Source organism: Oncorhynchus nerka, linkage group LG19 (assembly GCF_034236695.1).
Source record: "Oncorhynchus nerka isolate Pitt River linkage group LG19, Oner_Uvic_2.0, whole genome shotgun sequence".
Taxonomy (NCBI): Eukaryota; Metazoa; Chordata; class Actinopteri; order Salmoniformes; family Salmonidae; genus Oncorhynchus; species Oncorhynchus nerka.
Genome location: NC_088414.1, coordinates 37,401,649 through 37,427,549, shown reverse-complemented (window position 1 = coordinate 37,427,549; position 25,901 = coordinate 37,401,649). Strand labels below are relative to the sequence as shown.

Here is a 25,901-nt window from a genome sequence, read left to right as displayed (position 1 = left end):
AGGGAGTCAGATTACAGGTGAAACTCTCCCCTCTGGCTCCCTCCCTCCTCTCATCTCTCCTTCCTCTTCTCCCTTCTCCTCCTCCTCTATGGGCAGGTGTTGTTTTTGTGAAGAGCATTCAGCAACCTGTTCTGCCACCCTGTGACATCATCACCAGGGGACTCCTCCCTCCATCCTTACCTGCCTCCACTAGACTATAAAAGATGTCAGTTTCCGTGGCAGCATCACTTAGCTACATCACACCCGCCACACACAGAGAGAGAGAGAGAGAGAGAGAAGGGAGTGGTCATACACAGGGCCATCAACAGGAAGAAAACAGAACACAAAGAACCTAGGACAAAGTGCTGGACTGAATCCTCTGTTCATTCTTTGTGCTGAATTCTGGAATTTCAGGAGGTTCTAGAATTCCTTAATTGAGTCATATCCTCATTTCTCCAGGTAGATCAGGTGTATAAGAGAGACGCCCCCAGGAAGCCAGCATGTCGATGGGCATGGAGATTGTGGGCATCGCCCTGGGAGTCATAGGATTCATCCTGGGCATCGTGGTCTGTGCTTTGCCCATGTGGAAGGTTACAGCCTTCATCGGAGCCAACATCATTACAGCCCAGACCATCTGGGAAGGGTTATGGATGAACTGTGTGACCCAGAGCACGGGACAGATGCAGTGTAAGATCTATGACTCCATGCTGGCCTTACCTCAGGACCTTCAGGCTGCCAGAGCCATGACTGTCATCGCTATTGTCCTGGGGATTCTAGGGGTGATGGTCTCCATCGTCGGAGCCAAGTGCACCAACTGCATCGATGACGAATCCTCCAAAGCTAAAGTCATGATCATCTCCGGAATCTTCTTCATCCTGGCCGGTATCCTCGTCCTCATCCCTGTCTCCTGGTCGGCCAACACCATCATCCGAGACTTCTACAACCCCCTTTTGGTCGAGGCCCAGAGGAGGGAGCTGGGAGCCTCACTCTACATCGGCTGGGGGTCGGCGGCCCTGCTCCTTATTGGAGGAGCCATGCTGTGCTGCTCCTGCCCCCCCAGGGAGGAGAAGAGGTACAAGCCCCCCCGCATGGCCTACTCCGCCCCTCGCAGCGTGAGTGGGGGCGCAGCGGGATACGACAAGAAAGACTACGTCTGAGAGGGACTATTTCACCTGCATGATTGAACGAGGGGAGAAAAGACAGACAGACAGACAGACAGACAGACAGACAGACAGACAGACAGACAGACAGACAGACAGACAGACAGACAGACAGACAGACAGACAGACAGACAGACAGACAGACAGATAGATAGATAGATAGATAGATAGATAGATAGAGAGGGACTATTTCACCTGCATGATTGAACGAGGGGAGAAAAGATAGAGGGCGAGAAAAAGAGTGATAGAGGAGAAGTAGACAGACAGACAGACAGACAGACAGACAGATAGATAGATAGATAGATAGATAGATAGATAGATAGATAGATAGATAGATAGATAGATAGATAGATAGATAGATAGATAGATAGACAGATAGATAGATAGATAGATAGATAGATAGATAGATAGATAGATAGATAGATAGATAGATAGATAGATAGATAGATAGATAGATAGATAGATAGATAGATAGATAGATAGATAGGAGACAACTCCTACTGAAAAGACTCCGATATGAAGGGATGTGTGTTTTAATGTTAGTGCTTAGCTTTTCCTCCGCTTGGGTGTCTCTGTTCAGCGTCATTGTTCAGCTTCATATAGGCTTGTGTGAAGTTTGGTCGAGGCTGTCAGACCCAGATGCTGTACATACAATCCCAAAGGGGTAGGTTGACTACTGGTAATGACTGGTTTTATGAAATAGTTTCAATTCTAGTTGTTATTCACTCATTTCAAACTTCAGATGATAAACCAAAGCTATTTTGTTTCAGCAAACCGTACAGTTGAAGGGTCTTGGTTTTCAAGTACTTGGGAGAACTGCTTCAGTTACACAGCATGCGGGCTCATATTTCTACTGCAGTGTGGAGGTCCCTATTGCGTGTGTCATTTACTGTTGGCGAGGTGGGGTTTTCTTTCACTGAAACGTTCAGTTTAAAAAGTTTCACTGTGTCTCATTAACACAGACCAGGAAGGACCAGCACTGTTTTTACGTAGATTAGGCAATGAGTTTCAGTATGTGTGTGTGTGTGTGTGTGTGTGTGTGTGTGTGTGTGTGTGTGTGTGTGTGTGTGTGTGTGTGTGTGTGTGTGTGTGTGTGTGTGTGTGTGTGTGTGTGTGTGTGTGTGCGCGCACATGCGTGTGTGCATCTTTTGCATGTATTTGGTTGTGAGAGATTCTGTCTCAGGTCATGATATCATAGATTCCTTCCTTTTCACAGTTCCACTCTATTTAGGCATTTCCCTGTGGGTGTGTGTGCGCACATCTGTGTGCGTTTGTGTGTGGTGAAATAATATTTGTTTAGTAAAAAATAAATACAAATAATTAATAGCTTTTTAATGCTGAAAATGCTTTTTGTCAGATTTTTGTCTTGTAAATAGTAAGACATGTGTAGTGTCATTTGTAAAAGAATGAGACTATGTATAGACTAATTATAGTTAGGAGAGTGATGGTAAAGCAGGACCATCGTCTGAGGTGACGAATGGAGTCAGTCAGTCTCCTGTTTAACAAAGCAACTGTAAGAACTGTTTGGTGAGCAGGGAGTAGTACTGTGTGTGTGTGTGTGTGTGTGTGTGTGTGTGTGTGTGTGTGTGTGTGTGTGTGTGTGTGTGTGTGTGTGTGTGTGTGTGTGTGTGTGTGTGTGTGTGTGTGTGTGTGTGTGTGTGTGTGTGTGTGCGTGCGTGCGTGCGTGCGTGTATTTGTACATAGAGGGTGAGAGACTACCTAATAAAAGGCATGTGTGTCTAAGGTCTTCATTTTCAACTGCAGGCAAGCAGTCAGGTTTACCTAGAAACGCCCATATAACCACAATGGACAGCTTCAGTTGTTTATTTCAAATAAGTCAGCCATTTTAGTTTTTTATGTAAAACACAATGACTAGTTTCAATACTTATTGTTTGATGGAATGTGTATCCTGTAAATTGTCTTTATATACGTATATGTTAAGACAACAATGCTTGAATGATGTCGTGTTTTACAATGGTCTGCTTGTCTCTGCATATTCAGCTGTCCTTTACTATGCTTCAATAAATGTGAAAATGTATTCCCTGTTGTCATTTTGCAGTTTTTTTCCTTCATGGTAAATACCTCCAACCTCTAGCTTTACCTCTTCCTGGTAGAGGTAACTATCTATAATTAGTCTATACATAGTCTTATTCCTTCACAGGCAGGTAGCCTTGTGGGTAGGAGCGTTGGACTAGCAATGGTAAAGGTTGCTGGGGGGAAGTGATACTGCTTGTTCAGAGTATCTGTATTGTGTTTCTATGATTATTTGTCAGTAGAACTTCCCCTGGTACTGCTGATGGCACCTGAACAAACATGTCCCAAATTAACATATTAACACAATTGAAAACACTGATCTGCTAATGTTACGGTGAGAGGAAAAATGAGTTGGGTTGCATCTGAAATGACACCCTATCCCTTGTATACAGGTTAACTGCCAAAATAAAAGAAAGACCAACATAAAGTGTCTTCGTAGGGCGTTGGGCACTATTAAGCCGTCAGAAAAGCTGCAATGTGCCTTGGCATTGATTCTACAAGTGTCTGGATGTCTATTGCAGGAATGCAGTACCACTCTTCCACTTCCAGAGTGCAAAGAAACTTGGCATTGATTCTACAAGTGTCTGGATTTCTATTGCAGGAATGCAGTACCACTCTTCCACTTCCAGAGTGCAAAGAAACTTGACGTGTTCATGTCATTCTCTACAAACATCAAAGCAGTGACTCCCTCGTGCAGGTTCATACTCCACAACATCCGTAAAGTACGACTTTTCCTCACACAGGAAGCGGCAAAGGTCCTAATCCAGGCACTTGACATCTCCCGTCTGGACTACTGTTGGCTTGGCTCCCCGCTTGTGCCATCGAACCCCTGTAACTCAGTCAGAACGCCGCAGCCCGTCTGGTGTTCAACCTTCCCAAGTTCTCCCATGTCGCCCCGCTCCTCCGCACATTCCACTGGCTTCTAGTCATAGCTCACATCCACTACCAGACCATGGTGCTTACCTAATGGAGCAGTAAGACGAACTGCCCCTCCCCACCTTCAGGCTATGCTCAAACCCTACATCCCAACCCAAGCACTCAGTTCTGCCAGCTCCGGTCTCCTGGACGTCCCGCCCCTACGGGAAGTCAGCTCCCGCTCTTTTCCAACTAGCACTTTGGCTGATAACTTCTTTATTGAGGAGAAATGTACTTACTATGACTTTGATATGTTGTTATCCCACCTAGCTATCTGAAGATGAATGGACTGTAAGTAGCTCTGGATGAGAGCTAAATGACTCAAATACATAAAATGAGATATCCCATCATTTGATGTTTTGTTGATAGTGGTGGAAAACGCAATTTCATGCACCGCCCCAATTTCTCCCATTAGTGTTCAATTGGGTTGAGACCTGGTGACTGACACACACAAGCACACACCTACACACACACACACACACACACACACGCACACGCAGACGCACACGCACACGCACACACACACACACACACACACACACACACACACCCTTTAAACCCCCTATACTCCTTTGAGTAATAAGCCACTGGGCATTTTATACATGACCCTAAGCATGATGGGATGTTAATTGATGAATTATCTCAGGAACCACACCTGTGTGGAAGCAAATACTTTCAATGTACTTTGTATCCCTCATTAACTCAAGTGTCTCCTTTATTTTGTCAGTTACCTGCACTCCTCTTGACCTGGGCTGGGTTTAGCACTGAGATCATCTTCATTCCACTGAAACTAAATGGATGAAAGATGCTTATAGGAAACCCAGCCCAGGGTGCTCAACTAAAGTAGTACACTATACAGGGAAAAGGGTGCCATTTTGTGCACAGCCCTAGTTTGTCTTCCCATACGACTGACATAGAGTTCTCCACAACAATCTTATACAGGGAAAAGGGTAAAGATGCACAAGTGAGTGCATCCTGTCGGACTGTATCACTGCCTGGCGCGGCAACTGCACCGCCCGCAACCGCAGGGCTCTCCAGAGGGTGGTGCATTGCTTGTTCTAATATTTATACATTTCTTAATTCCATTATTTTACTTTTAGATTTGTGTGTATTGTTGTTGTGAATTGTTGGAGCTGGGAACACAAGCATTTCGCTACACCCGCAATAACATCTGCTAAATATGTGTATGTGGCCAATAACATTTGATTTGATTCTAGTGCTATCAAATCAAATCACATTTTATTGGTCACATACACATAGTTAGCAGGTGTTATTGTGAGTTTTCCGACAGTGCAGTAATATCTAACAAGTAATCTAACAATTCCACAACAACTATCTTATACACACAGATCTAAGTAAAGGGATGGAATAAGAATATAAACAGAAATACTAGGCAGACTAAATGCCCGTGGAAAGTTTTCTGGGTCAATCTCTTGATGTGGGTTTTATGAGATTATATGAGTGTCATTCCACACAGAACACATAGCACACACTCGCTGATTCATGAATAGGGTATGAATATGGTATTCACCTTATGACGCCTGGCAACAAAGGTTAAATAAAGGTTACATTTTTAAAAAAAGGGGGCGTATCTAATTTGTTGCTTTTGTTTTCCTACTTCAGGCCCATTCACAAACAAGCAAAACATTGTTAATATGAATTACATTGGTCAAAACTACTAAATAACATGTACAGAATTTGAAAGATATGTTCATTAAATTAAATTAAAGTATAAGCACTTGGAAGCTAGCATTAGCTAGCATTGGTATTCTCAGACTTTGACTGGGAGGGTTAGCTAGTTAGCTTTGTAGCACCACAGATAGCAAATATCCTAATGTTTACATAAAGATGTTGCCACCGTATCTGTCTTTTGTCATTGATCTTCTGTTTCTAACAACATTGCCATTTCAAGCATTGATCTTTGATTGAAAAGGGACAGTCCTACAGCCTGTATGGATAACGACCATTATTAGATACAGTCTAATATGATAACTAGCTAACCCACCCAGTCAAAGTCTATGAGAATGCTAATGCCAACGAAGGTCGGCTTCCGAGTGCTTATACTACATGAAAACATACGTTGACATTTTTTCAACAATTTCCTTCAACATAGAATTTAAAAAAAAAATAGCATTAACGCTGGCAAAGACTTAATACAAATGCTTTAGCAATGTCATTGTATTTCCAGGCACTACAGTGTCATTTAGACTAAACAGTCGTTAGTGTCTGAACAAAATGACTGGGTTTATCACGACTTTTGGGCACCACTATTGCGTCGACGGTAGAGAGCGGCTTGAGAACGTTCATAAGAGTGGCATGACACGACCGAGTGATGGATGTACGAGTGCAACCTATGAGTACAACACATTTCTGAGAATGTAATTTCTGGGAATTCTTCAAAGCTGCTGGGGTGTTCTTATCAATGTCCATTATTTGGGCCATACAATTCATGAAACTATAACCTCCTCTGTCACATTTCCTAAAGGCCCTAGATTGGTCAATAAGGACACCATAAAGCCTTGGTTATAACGATGTCAATTCAAACAAGGCAGAGCAGAGAGCTCACTTCATCATTGAACATGACATTTCTAATCTCCTAAACAAAGATGGGCTTACTCTATCTCACCTCGAACCACCCTAGCACCCAATGTGTGTCAGAAATAATCAATATTCTAAGTAAGTCCTAACACCCACCCAAGCATATTGTGATTTTTTACTGATTGGTTCTACTCTGTCTTTCTCACTAAAACACCTACATGTACAACCACACACAGCCCCGAGCGCTGCCCCCTACCAGTACAGCTATTGGATTTTCAAATCCAAACAATGTCAAGTCTTAACCCAGAAGGAAAGAAAATATATATTTGAGAGAGCCAATCAAAGCTCAGCCCCTTTCTGCACGAATACTGCAACAGACTCCTGTCCAGACCAGTGTGTCACAGTTCTCCCTCACTGTACACCACCTGTCACGTCAGCTTGCATGCACACACACACACAAACACACACAAACATACACACAAACATATACACACAAACACACACACACACGCACGCACACACACACACAAACATACACACAAACATACACACAAACATACACACACAAACACACACACACAAACATACACACAAACACACACACACACAAACATACACACACAAACATATACACACAAACATACACACAAACACACACACACACAAACATACACACAAACACACACACACAAACATATACACACATGCACACACACGCACACACACACACAAACATACACACAAACATACACACAAACACACACACACAAACATATACACACAAACATACACACACAAACATACACACACAAACATATACACACAAACATACACACACAAACATACACACAAACATATACACACAAACATACACACAAACACACACACACAAACATACACACAAACACACACACACAAACATACACACACAAACATACACACAAACATATACACACAAAAATACACACACACACACACACACAAACATACACACAGACACACATACACAGTGAGGTCTCTCAACTTCTTGCCCTCCACTCTAATCATCAAATTGTAACATCTTGAGTTTCCTTGGTCCTAGTTACCTGATGTCTGCAGCTGTCCTCACTACTGTTACCATGGGAACATTGCTCCAGGGAAGCAACACGCCCATGTCTCACCTAAAGAGGCAGGAAGGGAGATTCTGCTCTCTCAACTGGTGCTAGAGAACACAAGGATTCACACTAGTTGTAATTAATGTCAACCGATGCATTTCAAATTCAAACTCCATACAGATGCTCTGTACCTTCACATTGCATTCATTACGTTTAATTTTACTGTAACCTCAAACTGGCTTGTGTACATAATTTTTAAAAAAAATAGGATTATACAAATGCTCTCGTCATCACAATCCTCAAGCAGCTGACTTTAAACAGTTGGAATATGAGGCTGACATTCAGACAGGCGGACAGACGGACAGACAGACCATGTCAGCCCGATCCTGATTTTCTGGTCTGTCCAACCCCAACATTTTGTATTTCTATTGTTATATTTACAGGGAACTAACAGTGAGGTATGACAACATACATGGAACTAACAGTGAGGTATGACAGGAGGACAGCAGGAGGAGGAAGAAGAGATGGAGTGTTTGTAAATGATGAGACACTGAATTATGGCTGGCCCGGCAACATCTGAAGAACAGAGAGCAAAGTCCAACAGGCATCTGATAGGGACGCCTATTTAATCATCCTCAAGGATCCCCATCCACAGCAGGTTATTAAAGATGCTTTAACCCTTATAGAGGAAATATTGGTTGTTTGCGTGAGAGAGATAACTCCCGTTGGATTATCTGATCCTGACAACTCAACTGACTCCGCTAGCAGACTGTACATATCTGGACTATATGAGATGATCATCAGGTGTGGTTGAAGGGCATAGCAGTGTTACAAACTCTACGTCCCAAATAGCACCCTATTCCCTTCACAGTGGCGATATGGGGCACACACACACACACACACACACACACACACACACACACACACAACCCTGGATGTACCATTGGACAAGATAACAGATGTTTGAAAGAAAACTCAGGGACTCCCTCTCTCAGGGATGGTTTTATGGACAAGGGATTTCGAGATGACTGTTAATCTACTCCTGGTTTTACCTAATCTTCGTGAAACCGATCCATAGTTTCAACGAAAATGTCAACAGTGTCCCATCCCACCTCCACAGTCAGACTGACGCAGTGCCCCATCCCACCTCCACAGTAACAGTAACAGTGCCCCAGCCCACCTCCACAGTAACAGTAACAGTGCCCCATCCCACCTCCACAGTAACAGTGCCCCATCCCACCTCCACAGTAACAGTGCCCCATCCCACCTCCACAGTAACAGTAACAGTGCCCCATCCCACCTCCACAGTAACAGTGCCCCATCCCACCTCCACAGTAACAGTGCCCCATCCCACCTCCACAGTAACAGTGCCCCAGCCCACCTCCACAGTAACAGTAACAGTGCCCCATCCCACCTCCACAGTAACAGTAACAGTGCCCCATCCCACCTCCACAGTAACAGTGCCCCAGCCCACCTCCACAGTAACAGTAAGAGTGGCCCATCCCACCTCCACAGTAACAGTAACAGTGCCCCATCCCACCTCCACAGTAACAGTGCCCCATCCAACCTCCACATTAACAGTAACAGTGCCCCATCCCACCTCCACAGTAACAGTAACAGTGCCCCATCCCACCTCCACAGTAACAGTGCCCCATCCAACCTCCACAGTAACAGTGCCCCATCCCACCTCCACAGTAACAGTAACAGTGCCCCATCCCACCTCCACAGTAACAGTGCCCCATTCCACCTCCACAGTAACAGTAACAGTGCCCCATCCCACCTCCACAGTAACAGTGCCCCATCCCACCTCCACAGTAACAGTGCCCCATCCCACCTTCACAGTAACAGTAACAGTGCCCCATCCCACCTCTACAGTAACAGTAACAGTGCCCCATCCCACCTCTACAGTAACAGTGCCCCATCCCACCTCCACAGTAACAGTGCCCCATCCCACCTCCACAGTAACAGTGCCCCATTCCACCTCCACAGTAACAGTGCCCCATCCCACCTTCACAGTAACAGTGCCCCATCCCACCTCATTTACATTTACATTTAAGTCATTTAGCAGACGCTCTTATCCAGAGCGACTTACAAATTGGTGCTTTCACCTTATGACATCCAGTGGAACAGCCACTTTACAATAGTGCATCTAGGTCTTTTAAGGGGGGTGAGAAGGATTACTTTATCCTATCCTAGGTATTCCTTAAAGAGGTGGGGTTTCAGGTGTCTCCGGAAGGTGGTGATTGACTCCGCTGTCCTGGCGTCGTGAGGGAGTTTGTTCCACCATTGGGGGGCCAGAGCAGCGAACAGTTTTGACTGGGCTGAGCGGGAACTGTACTTCCTCAGTGGTAGGGAGGCGAGCAGGCCAGAGGTGGATGAACGCAGTGCCCTTGTTTGGGTGTAGGGCCTGATCAGAGCCTGGAGGTACTGAGGTGCCGTTCCCCTCACAGCTCCGTAGGCAAGCACCATGGTCTTGTAGCGGATGCGAGCTTCAACTGGAAGCCAGTGGAGAGAGCGGAGGAGCGGGGTGACGTGGAGAGAACTTGGGAAGGTTGAACACCAGACGGGCTGCGGCGTTCTGGATGAGCTGTAGGGTTTTAATGGCACAGGCAGGGAGCCCAGCCAACAGCGAGTTGCAGTAATCCAGACGGGAGATGACAAGTGCCTGGATTAGGACCTGCGCCGCTTCCTGTGTGAGGCAGGGTCGTACTCTGCGGATGTTGTAGAGCATGAACCTACAGGAACGGGCCACCGCCTTGATGTTATTTGAGAACGACAGGGTGTTGTCCAGGATCACGCCAAGGTTCTTAGCGCTCTGGGAGGAGGACACAATGGAGTTGTCAACCGTGATGGCGAGATCATGGAACGGGCAGTCCTTCCCCGGGAGGAAGAGCAGCTCCGTCTTGCCGAGGTTCAGCTTGAGGTGATGATCCGTCATCCACACTGATATGTCTGCCAGACATGCAGAGATGCGATTCGCCACCTGGTCGTCAGAAGGGGGAAAGGAGAAGATTAATTGTGTGTCGTCTGCATAGCAATGATAGGAGAGACCATGTGAGGTTATGACAGAGCCAAGTGACTTGGTGTATAGCGAGAATAGGAGAGGGCCTAGAACAGAGCCCTGGGGCCACCAGTGGTGAGAGCACGTGGTGAGGAGACGGATTCTCGCCACGCCACCTGGTAGGAGCGACCTGTCAGGTAGGACGCAATCCAAGCGTGGGCCGCGCCGGAGATGCCCAACTCGGAGAGGGTGGAGAGGAGGATCTGATGGTTCACAGTATCGAAGGCAGCCGATAGGTCTAGAAGGATGAGAGCAGAGGAGAGAGAGTTAGCTTTAGCAGTGCGGAGCGCCTCCGTGATACAGAGAAGAGCAGTCTCAGTTGAATGACTAGTCTTGAAACCTGACTGATTTGGATCAAGAAGGTCATTCTGAGAGAGATAGCGGGAGAGCTGGCCAAGGACGGCACGTTCAAGAGTTTTGGAGAGAAAAGAAAGAAGGGATACTGGTCTGTAGTTGTTGACATCGAAGGGATCGAGTGTAGGTTTTTTCAGAAGGGGTGCAACTCTCGCTCTCTTGAAGACGGGAGGGACGTAGCCAGCGGTCAGGGATGAGTTGATGAGCGAGGTGAGGTAAGGGAGAAGGTCACCGGAGATGGTCTGGAGAAGAGAGGAGGGGATAGGGTCAAGCGGGCAGGTTGTTGGGCGGCCGGCCGTCACAAGACGCGAGATGTCATCTGGAGAGAGAGGGGAGAAAGAGGTCAGAGCACAGGGTAGGGCAGTGTGAGCAGAACCAGCGGTGTCGTTTGACTTAGCAAACGAGGATCGGATGTCGTCGACCTTCTTTTCAAAATGGTTGACGAAGTCATCTGCAGAGAGGGAGGAGGGGGGAGGGGGAGGAGGATTCAAGAGGGAGGAGAAGGTGGCAAAGAGCTTCCTAGGGTTAGAGGCAGATGCTTGGAATTTAGAGTGGTAGGAAGTGGCTTTAGCAGCAGAGACAGAGGAGGAAAATGTAGAGAGGAGGGAGTGAAAGGATGCCAGGTCCGCAGGGAGGCGAGTTTTCCTCCATTTCCGCCGGCTGCCCGGAGCCCTGTTCTGTGAGCTCGCAATGAGTCGTCGAGCCACGGAGCGGGAGGGGAGGACCGAGCCGGCCTGGAGGATAGGGGACATAGAGAGTCAAAGGATGCAGAAAGGGAAGAGAGGAGGGTTGAGGAGGCAGAATCAGGAGATAGGTTGGAGAAGGTTTGAGCAGAGGGAAGAGATGATAGGATGGAAGAGGAGAGAGTAGCGGGGGAGAGAGAGCGAAGGTTGGGACGGCGCGATACCATCCGAGTAGGGGCAGTGTGGGAAGTGTTGGATGAGAGCGAGAGGGAAAAGGATACAAGGTAGTGGTCGGAGACTTGGAGGGGAGTTGCAATGAGGTTAGTGGAGGAACAGCATCTAGTAAAGATGAGGTCGAGTGTATTGCCTGCCTTGTGAGTAGGGGGGAAGGTGAGAGGGTGAGGTCAAAAGAGGAGAGGAGTGGAAAGAAGGAGGCAGAGAGGAATGAGTCAAAGGTAGACGTGGGGAGGTTAAAGTCGCCCAGAACTGTGAGAGGTGAGCCGTCCTCAGGAAAGGAGCTTATCAAGGCATCAAGCTCATTGATGAACTCTCCGAGGGAACCTGGAGGGCGATAAATGATAAGGATGTTAAGCTTGAAAGGGCTGGTAACTGTGACAGCATGGAATTCAAAGGAGGCGATAGACAGATGGGTAGGGGGAGAAAGAGAGAATGACCACTTGGGAGAGATGAGGATCCCGGTGCCACCACCCCGCTGACCAGAAGCTCTCGGGGTGTGCGAGAGCACGTGGGCGGACGAAGAGAGAGCAGTAGGAGTAGCGGTGTTGTCTGTGGTGATCCATGTTTCCGTCAGAGCCAAGAAGTCGAGGGACTGGAGGGAGGCATAGGCTGAGATGAACTCTGCCTTGTTGGCCGCAGATCGGCAGTTCCAGACGCTACCGGAGACCTGGAACTCCACGTGGGTCGTGCGCGCTGGGACCACCAGATTAGGGTGGCCACAGTAACAGTGCCCCATCCCACCTCTACAGTAACAGTAACAGTGCCCCATCCTACCTCTACAGTAACAGTGCCCCATCCCACCTCCACAGTAACAGTGCCCCATCCCACCTCCACAGTAACAGTAACAGTGCCCCATCCCACCTTCACAGTAACAGTGCCCCATCCCACCTCTACAGTAACAGTGCCCCATCCCACCTTCACAGTAACAGTGCCCCATCCCACCTCTACAGTAACAATGCCCCATCCCACCTTCACAGTAACAGTGCCCCATCCCACCTCTACAGTAACAGTGCCCCATCCCACCTCCACAGTAACAGTAACAGTGCCCAATCCCACCTTCACAGTAACAGTAACAGTCCCCCATCCCACCTCTACAGTAACAGTGCCCCATCCCACCTCCACAGTAACAGTAACAGTGCCCCATCCCACCTCCACCTCCACAGTAACAGTGCCCCATCCCACCTCCACAGTAACAGTAACAGTGCCCCATCCCACCTCCACCTCCACAGTAACAGTGCCCCATCCCACCTCCACAGTAACAGTGCCCCATCCCACCTCCACCTCCACAGTAACAGTGCCCCATCCCACCTCCACAGTAACAGTGCCCCATCCCACCTCCACAGTAACAGTAACAGTGCCCCATCCCACCTCCACAGTAACAGTGCCCTATCCCACCTCCACAGTAACACTGAGCTGGAATAGCTACTGTATTTCTAGCTGGTACCCAACTGTCAACAGTCGGTTTTTCTTAAGGCTAGTGCACACAGCACACTCATTTCAATTCAATACAACTCTCTTATGCCCTCTGGGCAATTATGGAAGGCTTAGTCAGATTACAAATATCAACATCCTCCTCATTTAGTACGGTATACAGACAACAGACATCACATTCCAAGACATACAAGACAAGAGAACTGGGCACTATAAGGGTACTGTGAGGACACTCATAACTTAAATGACTAACTGAACAGGTATAAGAACATCCACTAAGGCTACTGTGAGGACACTGACTGAAAGCCTCACAAGACAGTAAAGTGTTCTGCCTGCCTTTCTAAAGAGAAAGAAGACATTATTTTTCAGGAATGGACTGGTCATAGTGCAGATGCCAGATGGGCTTGTTGATCTTTACCCCAGTGGGCCTTTCTAGGCCTAATTATTATTTTTGAGGCAGACATAATCAATGCCTTTTATCCATGCTTCAACAAAAACAACAAAGATCCCTGCATGAGGACCACTGATATCTCTCTTCAAGGCTGACGTAAGGTTTTTAAACAGGTCAAAACTCGTAAGACCACTGGGCCAGATAGTATTCCAGGGTGTGCGCAGACAAGCTGGCAGGCATCTTCACTGACATTTTGAACCTCTCCTGGTGTCACTCTGTAATCTCCACATGTTTCATGCTGACTACCATCATTCCTGTTCCCAAAAACACTAAGACATCCTGCCATAATGACTACCGCCCTGTAGCACTCACATCAGTAATAATGAAGTGCTTTAAAAAGGCTAGTCATGGCACACATCATCTCCATCATCCAAATTACATACCGCCCCAACAGATCCACTGCTAACGCAAACTCAATTACATTCCACTCTGCCCTCACCCACCTAGAAAAGAGGAATACCTATGTGAAATGCTGTTCATTGAAAACAGCTCAGCGTTTAACACCATAGTGCCCTCCAAGCTCGTCACCAACTCAGGACCCTGGGACTGAACAACCCCCTCTGCAACTGGATCCTAGACTCCCTGACGGGGCAACCGTAGGTGGTAAGAGTAGGCAACAACACCTCCGCCACGCTGACCCACAACACGGGGGGCCCATGGGGCTTAGTCCCATCCTGTACTCCCTGTATACCCACGACTCTGTGGCCACGCACGACTCCAATTCAGTCATCAAATTGGCTGACGAAACGACGGTGGTCGGCCTGATCACCAACAATGATGAGAGAGCCTACAGGGAGGAGGTCAGAGACCTGGTAGTGTGGTGCTAGAACAACAACCTCTCCCACAACGTCAGCAAAACCAAGAAGTTGAGCGTGGACTTCAGGAAACAGGGGCGGGTGCACACCCCCATCCACATCGACAGTGGAGAGTGACCCTCATTTAGCTTAACATGGTCCCCCCACGCCAGCACATTTGTCATGGCACCTAAGATCCCTAGAAACTTTTACATCTGCGCCATGGAGAGCATCCTGACTGGTTGCATCACCGTCTGGTATGGCAAATGCACCGCCCTCGACCACAGGGCCCTTTATCTTGCTATGGGTCACTATTATTCCTGTTCACATGTATTCTCAGTTTATTAGGTACCCCACCTCGTTCACAATAATGGCTCGCTTCTACAGAGAGTGAGTCATGTGGCCATGGCTTGCTATATAAAGCAGGCAGACCGGCATCGAGGCATTCAGTTGCTGTTTGATTGAACGTTAGAATGGGCAAAACAGGTGTCCTAAGTGACTTTGAGCGTGGTATGATCGTCGGCGCCAGGCGCACCGGTTCCAGTATCTCCGGAACGGACGGCATCCCGGGCTTTTCACACACGACAGTGTCTAGGGTTTACAGAGAACGGTGTGACAAACAAAAAAAAATCCAGTCAGCGGCAGCCTTCTGGGTGAAAACAGCTCCTTGATGAGAGGTGGAAGGACAACAGAAAAACATCCAGTCAGCGGCAGCCTTCTGGGTGAAAACAGCTCCTTGATGAGAGGTGGAAGGACAACAGAAAAACATCCAGTCAGCGGCAGCCTTCTGGGTGAAAACAGCTCCTTGATGAGAGGTGGAAGGACAACAGAAAAACATCCAGTCAGCGGCAGCCTTCTGGGTGAAAACAGCTCCTTGATGAGAGGTGGAAGGACAACAGAAAAACATCCAGTCAGCGGCAGCCTTCTGGGTGAAAACAGCTCCTTGATGAGAGGTGGAAGGACAACAGAAAAACATCCATTCAGCGGCAGCCTTCTGGGTGAAAACAGCTCCTTGATGAGAGGTGGAAGGACAACAGAAAAACATCCAGTCAGCGGCAGCCTTCTGGGTGAAAACAGCTCCTTGATGAGAGGTGGAAGGACAACAGAAAAACATCCATTCAGCGGCAGCCTTCTGGGTGAAAACAGCTCCTTGATGAGAGGTGGAAGGACAACAGAAAAACATCCAGTCAGCGGCAGCCTTCTGGGTGAAAACAGCTCCTTGATGAGAGGTGGAAGGACAACAGAAAAACATCCAGTCAGCGGCAGCCTTCTGGGTGAAAACAGCTCCATGATGAGAGGTGGAAGGACAACAGAAAAACATCCAGTCAGCGGCAGCCTTCTGGGTGAAAACAGCTCCTTGATGAGAGGTGGAAGGACAACAGAAAAACATCCAGTCAGCGGCAGCCTTCTGGGTGAAAACAGCTCCTTGATGAGAGGTGGAAGGACAACAGAAAAACATCCAGTCAGCGGCAGCCTTCTGGGTGAAAACAGCTCCTTGATGAGAGGTGGAAGGACAACAGAAAAACATCCAGTCAGCGGCAGCCTTCTGGGTGAAAACAGCTCCTTGATGAGAGGTGGAAGGACAACAGAAAAACATCCAGTCAGCGGCAGCCTTCTGGGTGAAAACAGCTCCATGATGAGAGGTGGAAGGACAACAGAAAAACATCCAGTCAGCGGCAGCCTTCTGGGTGAAAACAGCTCCTTGATGAGAGGTGGAAGGACAACAGAAAAACATCCAGTCAGCGGCAGCCTTCTGGGTGAAAACAGCTCCTTGATGAGAGGTGGAAGGACAACAGAAAAACATCCAGTCAGCGGCAGCCTTCTGGGTGAAAACAGCTCCTTGATGAGAGGTGGAAGGACAACAGAAAAACATCCAGTCAGCGGCAGCCTTCTGGGTGAAAACAGCTCCTTGATGAGAGGTGGAAGGACAACAGAAAAACATCCAGTCAGCGGCAGCCTTCTTGTCACGTTCTGACCTTAATTTCCTTTGTTTTGTATTTATTTAGTATGGTCAGGGCGTGAGTTGGGTGGGTTGTCTATGTTTGTTTTTCTAGGTTTTGGGAATTTCTATGTTTCGGCCTAGTATGGTTCTCAATCAGAGGCAGGTGTCATTAGTTGTCTCTGATTGAGAATCATACTTAGGTAGCCTGGGTTTCACTGTGTGTTTGGGGGGTGATTGTTTCCGTGTCTGTGTTTGTTCGCCACACGGTACTGTTTCGGTTTTGTTCACGTTTATTGTTTTGTATTCATTGAGTGTTCAGTTCAGGTTTTTAAATAAACAACCATGGACACTTACCACGCCGCATCTTGGTCCGATCCTTGCTACACCTCCTCTTCAGACGAAGAGGAGGAAAACCTTTACACTTCTGGGTGAAAACAGCTCCTTGATGAGAGGTGGAAGGACAATGGCAAGAATCATGGAAGCTAAAAGGCAGGCCACAAACAGGAAAATAATGGCGCAGTACAACAGTGGTGTGCAGAACAGCATCACGGAACACACAACTCATTGGTCCTGGTCAAGGAGGGGCTATTGCAGCAGACGACCACACCGGGTTCCTCTCCTATCAGCTAAAAACAAGAAGAAGCGGCTATTGAGAAATGGAAAACCTGTTCCTGTTGCATCATGCTGATGCCAGAGTCAGGATTTGGCGTTTATGTGACAAAATAAGCTAGTATAGTGTAGGGAATCATTGTACCGTCTAAACCGCTGTTGAATATATTTTCCATAATCAAACATATTGTTGTTTCAGCTGTTTGAAGCTGGTGTTCAATACCGAAAGTAAAAGACACACAAACAAAATGTGAAGCATATAAATAGAGCACATAAAACAGATCTTGGCTGGGACCGAATGTGTTCTGTCAGTGTGTGAAGATACATAGCACACTCTGCAAACACAGAGCGAGAGAGATAAGGAGAGAAAGCGAATGAGAGAGAGGCGGGGGGAGAGAGAGTTGACCAAGAGTTTCGGTTGCTTCCCCTCCTCCTCCCGTTGGGCCTCTGTGTCATGTCATCACCATGGTGATGGCATGCATCGCCTGCTCTATCTTGGTAAACATGCCTCCCATAGCAATGGACCAGTAAAAGAGAGACGGGACCTTAGCTCAGACTTCTCTAAACTGATGGTGTTTTTCTCTTTGTTGGTTTCAGCTTGTCGTAGATCAGACCATGGCAGCAGAGGCCACAGAGAGAACACACGGCACACAAAACCTGATCCTAAATAAACTTTAACGATCCTCAGATGAGGGGCAGGGAGGGAGAAGGGACATGCATGCATCATCTCACTACTAGAGCATGTTGTTTTAGCCTCATCCCCAGCTCAACTGTTAACGCATGTAGAAAGAGTGCCCGCTGGTGGACGAGATTAGTCTTGTTTAGGGCCTAGGCTATTCTACAACTGATGATGGTAGATAGGCCTGCTACATACTGTAGTTCTGCCTGGCCTGCCTCTCACAAACTGTAGCTTCAATTGTTTAAATTGTTTTTATTTTTTATTTAACCTTTATCTAACCAGGCAAGTCAGTTAAGAACAAATTCTTATTTACAACGACTGCTAACCCTGGCCAAACTAGGAGGACGCTGGGACAATCGTGCGCCGCCCTATGGGACTCCCAATCACAACCGGTTGTGATACAGCCTGGATTCGAACCAGGTTGTCTGTAGTGACGCCTCAAGCACTGAGATGCAGTGCCTTAGACCGCCGTGCCACTCTGGAGCCCAATGATCTATTCAATGATCTCAGCCATTGTTGGATAACAGTGAGTGTTGAATATAATTGTGTCTCCATTCATGTAGCCTACTTATTGTAACGCTAGCGCTCACACAGTGCGTTCAGAAAGTATTCATACCCCTTGACTTTTTCCATATTTTGTTGTGTTACAGCCTGAATTCTAAATGGATTGAATATATGTTTTTTCCTCACCCATCTACACACAATACCCCAATAATGGCAAAGTCAAAACATGTTTTTAGAAATGTTTGCAAATGTATTGAAAATGAAATACAGAAATAACTAATACCAGCCACCTACTCATTCCAGGGTTTTTCTTTATTTTTACTATTTTCTACATTGTAGAATAATAGTGAAGACATCAAAACTATCAAATAACACATATGGAATCATGTACAATAGAAAATAGTACAAATAATGAAAAACCCTTGAATGAGTAGGTGTCCAAACTATTCACATCCCTGAGTCAGTACTTTGTAGAAACACCTTTGCCGGTGATTACAGCTTTGAGACGTCTTGGGTATGTCAATCAGCTTTGAACATTTGGATTTGGGGATTTTCTCCCATTCTTCCTTGCAGATTTTCTCCAGCTCTGTTAAATTAGATGGGGAGCAGTGGTGAACAGCAATCTTCAAGTCTTTCCACAAATGTCCAATGAGAGTAACGTCTGGGCTTTGGTTGGGCCACTCAAGGACTTTCACATTCTTGTTCTGAAGCCATTCCAGCGTTGCTTTGGCTGTATGCTTGGGGTCATTGTCCTGTTGAAATGTAAATCTTCAACCCAGTCTAAGGTAGTTTGCACCTTGAACTAGGTTCTAATGTAGGATTTGCTTGTATTTGTCTCCATTCATTGTTTCGTCTATCCTTACCAGTCTCCCAGTCCCTGCACTGATTAGCATGATGCTGCCGCCACCATGCTTCACGGTGTTAGACAGGTGATGAGCTGTGTCTGTTTTTTTTCCAGACTTAAGTGCTTTGCCTTCAGGTCAAATAGTTACATTTGTCTCTTCAGACCACAGAACCTTGGCCTTATGATCTCAGAGTCTTTCACATGCCTCCAGGCGTGCTGTCATGTGCCTTTTTTTCTCAGGAGTAGCTTCCGCCTGGCCACTCTCCCATAAAGCCCAAATTGGTGAAGAGCTGTAGAGACTGGCAGGTTCTCCCATCTCAGCCAAAGAGCCCTGTAGTTCTGCCAGAGAGGTCGTTGGGTTCTTGGTCACCTCCCTGACCAAGATCCTACTTGCCCGGTTGCTCAGTTTGGTCTGACGGCCAGCTGTAGGCAGTTCCATATTTTTTAAATTTCCCAATTACGGAGACCACTGTGCTCTTGGACACAGTCAACACAACAACAAAAAATGATACCCTTCCCCAGATATATGCCTCATCAAAATTCTATCTTGCCATTATATGGACAGTTCCTTGGACTTCATGGTATAGCTTCTGCTTTGACATGCAGTTCTTCTATGATATAATGGTGGTCCGCAAATGAACGTTAAAGGTGCATGACTCCACCTACTGTGCTGGACTGTATGGTAAATCATGGGTTACAACATTAGCTCCACATTTCTAAATCCTCCCACCTAACTCAGTACTTCTGAGGAAATAAAAAAGAGCCCTACTAACATCTAATAGACCCTCCCCCAACCCCAAAATCTTTTCCAAACACCCCCAACCCCAATTACCTAACATTTCAATCTTTCCTCTCAACATACTTACAACAATATAAAATATGATCCACCATTTCCTTGAACATACACTCTAGACAAAAACCTTTCACATGGTTGCCAACCAGATGGAATGAAAAGTTCAATGCACAATTTCCTAGGAACAATCGATCAAACACCACCTCTTCCTTCCTCATCTGACCTTTGAATCTTGGTCCACTAACCTTTCTTTGGATGGCATATAAATGGTCAGAGTCCCATCTCTTCTGCCACACATCTGTCAAAATGGCTCTGATCTTACATTTGGCCTCACCTCTACCCAGTGGAACATTGGGTAGACACCTGTGATTACTGTATGCCTCGCTGTATGTCTCTCTCAAATGTCAATATGCCTTGTATACTGTTGTTCAGGTTAGTTATCATTGTTTTAGTTCACAATGGAGCCCCTAGTTCCACTCTTCATACCCCTGATAACTCCTTTGTCCCACCTCCCACACATGCGGTGACCTCACCCATTACAACCAGCATGTCCAGAGATACAACCTCTCTCATCATCACCCGGGGCCTGGGCTTACCTCCGCTGTACCCGCACCCCACCATACCCCTGTCTGCGCATTATGCCCTGAATATATTCTACCATGCCCAGAAACCTGCTCCTCTTATTCTCTGTCCCCAACGCTCTAGGCGACCAGCTTTGATAGCCTTTAGCCGCACCCCCATACTACTCCTTCTCTGTTCCGCGGGTGATGTGGAGGTAAACCCAGGCCCTGCATGTCCCCAGGCACCCTCATTTGTTGACTTCTGTGATCGAAAAAGCCATGGTTTCATGCATGTCAACATCAGAAGCCTCCTCCCTAAGTTTGTTTTACTCACTGCTTTAGCACACTCTGCTAACCCTGATGTCCTTGCTGTGTCTGAATCCTGGCTCAGGAAGGCCACCAAAAATTCAGAGATTTCCATACCCAACTATAACATCTTCCGTCAAGATAGAACTGCCAAAGGGGGAGGAGTTGCAGTCTACTGCAGAGATAGCCTGCAAAGTAATGTCATACTTTCCAGGACCATATCCAAACAGTTCGAACTACTAATTTTGAAAATTACTCTCTCCAGAAATAAGTCTCTCACGGTTGCCGCCTGCTACCGACCCCCCTCAGCTCCCAGCTGTGCCCTGGACACCATTTGTCAATTGATCGCCCCCCATCTAGCTTCAGAGTTTGTTCTGTTAGGTGACCTAAACTGGGATATGCTTAACACCCCGGCAGTCCTACAATCTAAGCTAGATGCCCTCAATCTCACACAAATCATCAAGGAACCCACCAGGTACAACCCTAACTCTGTAAACAAGGGCACCCTCATAGACGTCATCCTGACCAACTGGCCCTCCAAATACACCTCCGCTGTCTTCAACCAGGATCTCAGCGATCACTGCCTCATTGCCTGTATCCGCTACGGAGCCGCAGTCAAACGACCACCCCTCATCACTGTCAAACGCTCCCTAAAACACTTCTGTGAGCAGGCCTTCCTAATCGACCTGGCCCGGGTATCCTGGAAGGACATTGACCTCATCCCGTCAGTTGAGGATGCCTTGTCATTCTTTAAAAGTAACTTCCTCACCTTCTGCAACTTCCGGGTTGGAGCGAGCGGTCGCATCTGCACTCGGTCCGCAGGTAGTATTACATTTCATTACATTTCATTATAGTACAACGGTTTGATTTGTCTAATCTTAGCAATTTCTTCTTAGCTAGCTACATAGCCGTCTTTGTATCATAGATAATTGCGTAATTATCGTATTTCGTCGTCCTAACGCAGTCTACACTGCCCTGCAGCTAGCCAGCTAGCTAACGTCCACCGTTAGCTAGTCCACCGTCTACCGATTAGCAGCACAACTATTACACTCAACTGAACGACTTGATTAGTGTAGTGTTAGCTAGCTACATAGTTGTCTTTGCTGTCTTCGTATCCAAGATAATTGTGTAGTTTAGAGTGTGTAGTTTTTGAGTGATTATCTTAATTTACCGAGGTTAGCTAGCCAGCTATTTGTCGTCCTTAACGTAGGAGACACTGCTAGCTAGCCAACAGCTAGCCAACGTCTACCGAACAGAACTTCCGCACTCAACAATCCGGTCGCATTTCGCTTCGCTCCACAGGTAGTATCACATTTTTCATTTCATTTCATTACAGTACAACGGCCTGATTTGTTTGATCGTAGCTAGCTACATAGATAGCTACATAGCCGTCTTTGTATCAAAGATAATTGTGTAGTCTAGAGCGATTTCCTAGGTTAGCTAGCCAGCTATTGTCGTTCTTTTAACGCAACGTAACGTAATCAACACTGCTAGCTAGCCAGCTAGCCCCGAATAGCAGCACAGTAGAAACTATTACACTCAACGGAACGACTTGATTAGTGTAGTGTCAACAACGCAGCCACTGCCAGCTAGCCTACATAGTCAACAACGCAGCCTCTGCCAGCTAGCCTACTTCAGCAGTACTGTATCATTTTAATAATTTTAGTCAATAAGATTCTTGCTACGTAAGCTTAACTTTCTGAACACTCGAGACGTGTAGTCCACTTGTCATTCAATCTCCTTTGCATTAGCGTAGCCTCTTGTGTAGCCTGTCAACTATGTGTCTGTCTATCCCTGTTCTCTCCTCTCTGCACAGACCATACAAACGCTCCACACCGCGTGGCCGCGGCCACCCTAATCTGGTGGTCCCAGCGCGCACGACCCACGTGGAGTTCCAGGTCTCCGGTAGCCTCTGGAACTGCCGATCTGCGGCCAACAAGGCAGAGTTCATCTCAGCCTATGCCTCCCTCCAGTCCCTCGACTTCTTGGCACTGACGGAAACATGGATCACCACAGACAACACTGCTACTCCTACTGCTCTCTCTTCGTCTGCCCACGTGTTCTCGCACACCCGAGAGCTTCTGGTCAGCGGGGTGGTGGCACCGGGATCCTCATCTCTCCCAAGTGGTCATTCTCTTTCTCCCCTTACCCATCTGTCTATCGCCTCCTTTGAATTCCATGCTGTCACAGTTACCAGCCCTTTCAAGCTTAACATCCTTATCATTTATCGCCCTCCAGGTTCCCTCGGAGAGTTCATCAATGAGCTTGATGCCTTGATAAGCTCCTTTCCTGAGGACGGCTCACCTCTCACAGTTCTGGGCGACTTTAACCTCCCCACGTCTACCTTTGACTCATTCCTCTCTGCCTCCTTCTTTCCACTCCTCTCCTCTTTTGACCTCACCCTCTCACCTTCCCCCCTACTCACAAGGCAGGCAATACGCTCGACCTCATCTTTACTAGATGCTGTTCTTCCACTAACCTCATTGCAACTCCCCTCCAAGTCTCCGACCACTACCTTGTATCCTTTTCCCTCTCGCTCTCATCCAACACTTCCCACACTGCCCCTACTCGGATGGTATCGCGCCGTCCCAACCTTCGCTCTCTCTCCCCCGCTACTCTCTCCTCTTCCATCCTATCATCTCTTCCCTCTGCTCAAACCTTCTCCAACCTATCTCCTGATTCTGCCTCCTCAACCCTCCTCTCCTCCCTTTCTGCATCCTTTGACTCTCTATGTCCCCTATCCTCCAGGCCGGCTCGGTCCTCCCCTCCCGCTCCGTGGCTCGACGACTCATTGCGAGCTCACAGAACAGGGCTCCGGGCAGCCGAGCGGAAATGGAGGAAAACTCGCCTCCCTGCGGACCTGGCATCCTTTCACTCCCTCCTCTCTACATTTTCCTCTTCTGTCTCTGCTGCTAAAGCCACTTTCTACCACTCTAAATTCCAAGCATCTGCCTCTAACCCTAGGAAGCTCTTTGCCACCTTCTCCTCCCTCCTGAATCCTCCTCCCCCTCCCCCCCCTCCTCCTCTCTGCAGATGACTTCGTCAACCATTTTGAAAAGAAGGTCGACGACATCTGATCCTCGTTTGCTAAGTCAAACGACACCGCTGGTTCTGCTCACACTGCCCTACCCTGTGCTCTGACCTCTTTCTCCCCTCTCTCTCCAGATGAAATCTTGCGTCTTGTGACGGCCGGCCGCCCAACAACCTGCCCGCTTGACCCTATCCCCTCCTCTCTTCTCCAGACCATTTCCGGAGACCTTCTCCCTTACCTCACCTCGCTCATCAACTCATCCCTGACCGCTGGCTACGTCCCTTCCGTCTTCAAGAGAGCGAGAGTTGCACCCCTTCTGAAAAAACCTACACTCGATCCCTCCGATGTCAACAACTACAGACCAGTATCCCTTCTTTCTTTTCTCTCCAAAACTCTTGAACGTGCCGTCCTTGGCCAGCTCTCCCGCTATCTCTCTCAGAATGACCTTCTTGATCCAAATCAGTCAGGTTTCAAGACTAGTCATTCAACTGAGACTGCTCTTCTCTGTATCACGGAGGCGCTCCGCACTGCTAAAGCTAACTCTCTCTCCTCTGCTCTCATCCTTCTAGACCTATCGGCTGCCTTCGATACTGTGAACCATCAGATCCTCCTCTCCACCCTCTCCGAGTTGGGCATCTCCGGCGCGGCCCACGCTTGGATTGCGTCCTACCTGACAGGTCGCTCCTACCAGGTGGCGTGGCGAGAATCTGTCTCCTCACCACTGGTGTCCCCCAGGGCTCTGTTCTAGGCCCTCTCCTATTCTCGCTATACACCAAGTCACTTGGCTCTGTCATAACCTCACATGGTCTCTCCTATCATTGCTATGCAGACGACACACAATTAATCTTCTCCTTTCCCCCTTCTGACGACCAGGTGGCGAATCGCATCTCTGCATGTCTGGCAGACATATCAGTGTGGATGACGGATCATCACCTCAAGCTGAACCTCGGCAAGACGGAGCTGCTCTTCCTCCCGGGGAAGGACTGCCCGTTCCATGATCTCGCCATCACGGTTGACAACTCCATTGTGTCCTCCTCCCAGAGCGCTAAGAACCTTGGCGTGATCCTGGACAACACCCTGTCGTTCTCAAATAACATCAAGGCGGTGGCCCGTTCCTGTAGGTTCATGCTCTACAACATCCGCAGAGTATGACCCTGCCTCACACAGGAAGCGGCGCAGGTCCTAATCCAGGCACTTGTCATCTCCCGTCTGGATTACTGCAACTCGCTGTTGGCTGGGCTCCCTGCCTGTGCCATTAAAACCCTACAGCTCATCCAGAACGCCGCAGCCCGTCTGGTGTTCAACCTTCTCTCACGTCACCCCGCTCCTCCGCTCTCTCCACTGGCTTCCAGTTGAAGCTCGCATCCGCTACAAGACCATGGTGCTTGCCTACGGAGCTGTGAGGGGAACGGCACCTCAGTACCTCCAGGCTCTGATCAGGCCCTACACCCAAACAAGGGCACTGCGTTCATCCACCTCTGGCCTGCTCGCCTCCCTACCACTGAGGAAGTACAGTTCCCGCTCAGCCCAGTCAAAACTGTTCGCTGCTCTGGCCCCCCAATGGTGGAACAAACTCCCTCACGACGCCAGGACAGCGGAGTCAATCACCACCTTCCGGAGACACCTGAAACCCCACCTCTTTAAGGAATACCTAGGATAGGATAAAGTAATCCTTCTCACCCCCCCTTAAAAGATTTAGATGCACTATTGTAAAGTGGCAGTTCCACTGGATGTCATAAGGTGAACGCACCAATTTGTAAGTCGCTCTGGATAAGAGCGTCTGCTAAATGACTTAAATGTAAATGTACGTCCTCTACCCACTGAAGGGCAACTACAGTGCCTTGCGAAAGTATTCGGCCCCCTTGAACTTTGCGACCTTTTGCCACATTTCAGGCTTCAAAC

The 25,901-nt window shown here is 47.7% G+C and overlaps 1 protein-coding gene across 1 annotated transcript; it reads left to right on the top strand.

The window, feature by feature from the left end:
* Positions 1-231: 231 nt before the first annotated feature.
* Positions 232-3,177, top strand: LOC115147081 (claudin-3-like). Its single transcript, XM_029689075.2, has one exon. It carries the CDS (start codon positions 480-482, stop codon positions 1,134-1,136), a length of 657 nt encoding a protein of 218 aa, XP_029544935.1. The 5' UTR covers positions 232-479; the 3' UTR covers positions 1,137-3,177.
* Positions 3,178-25,901: the final 22,724 nt, after the last annotated feature.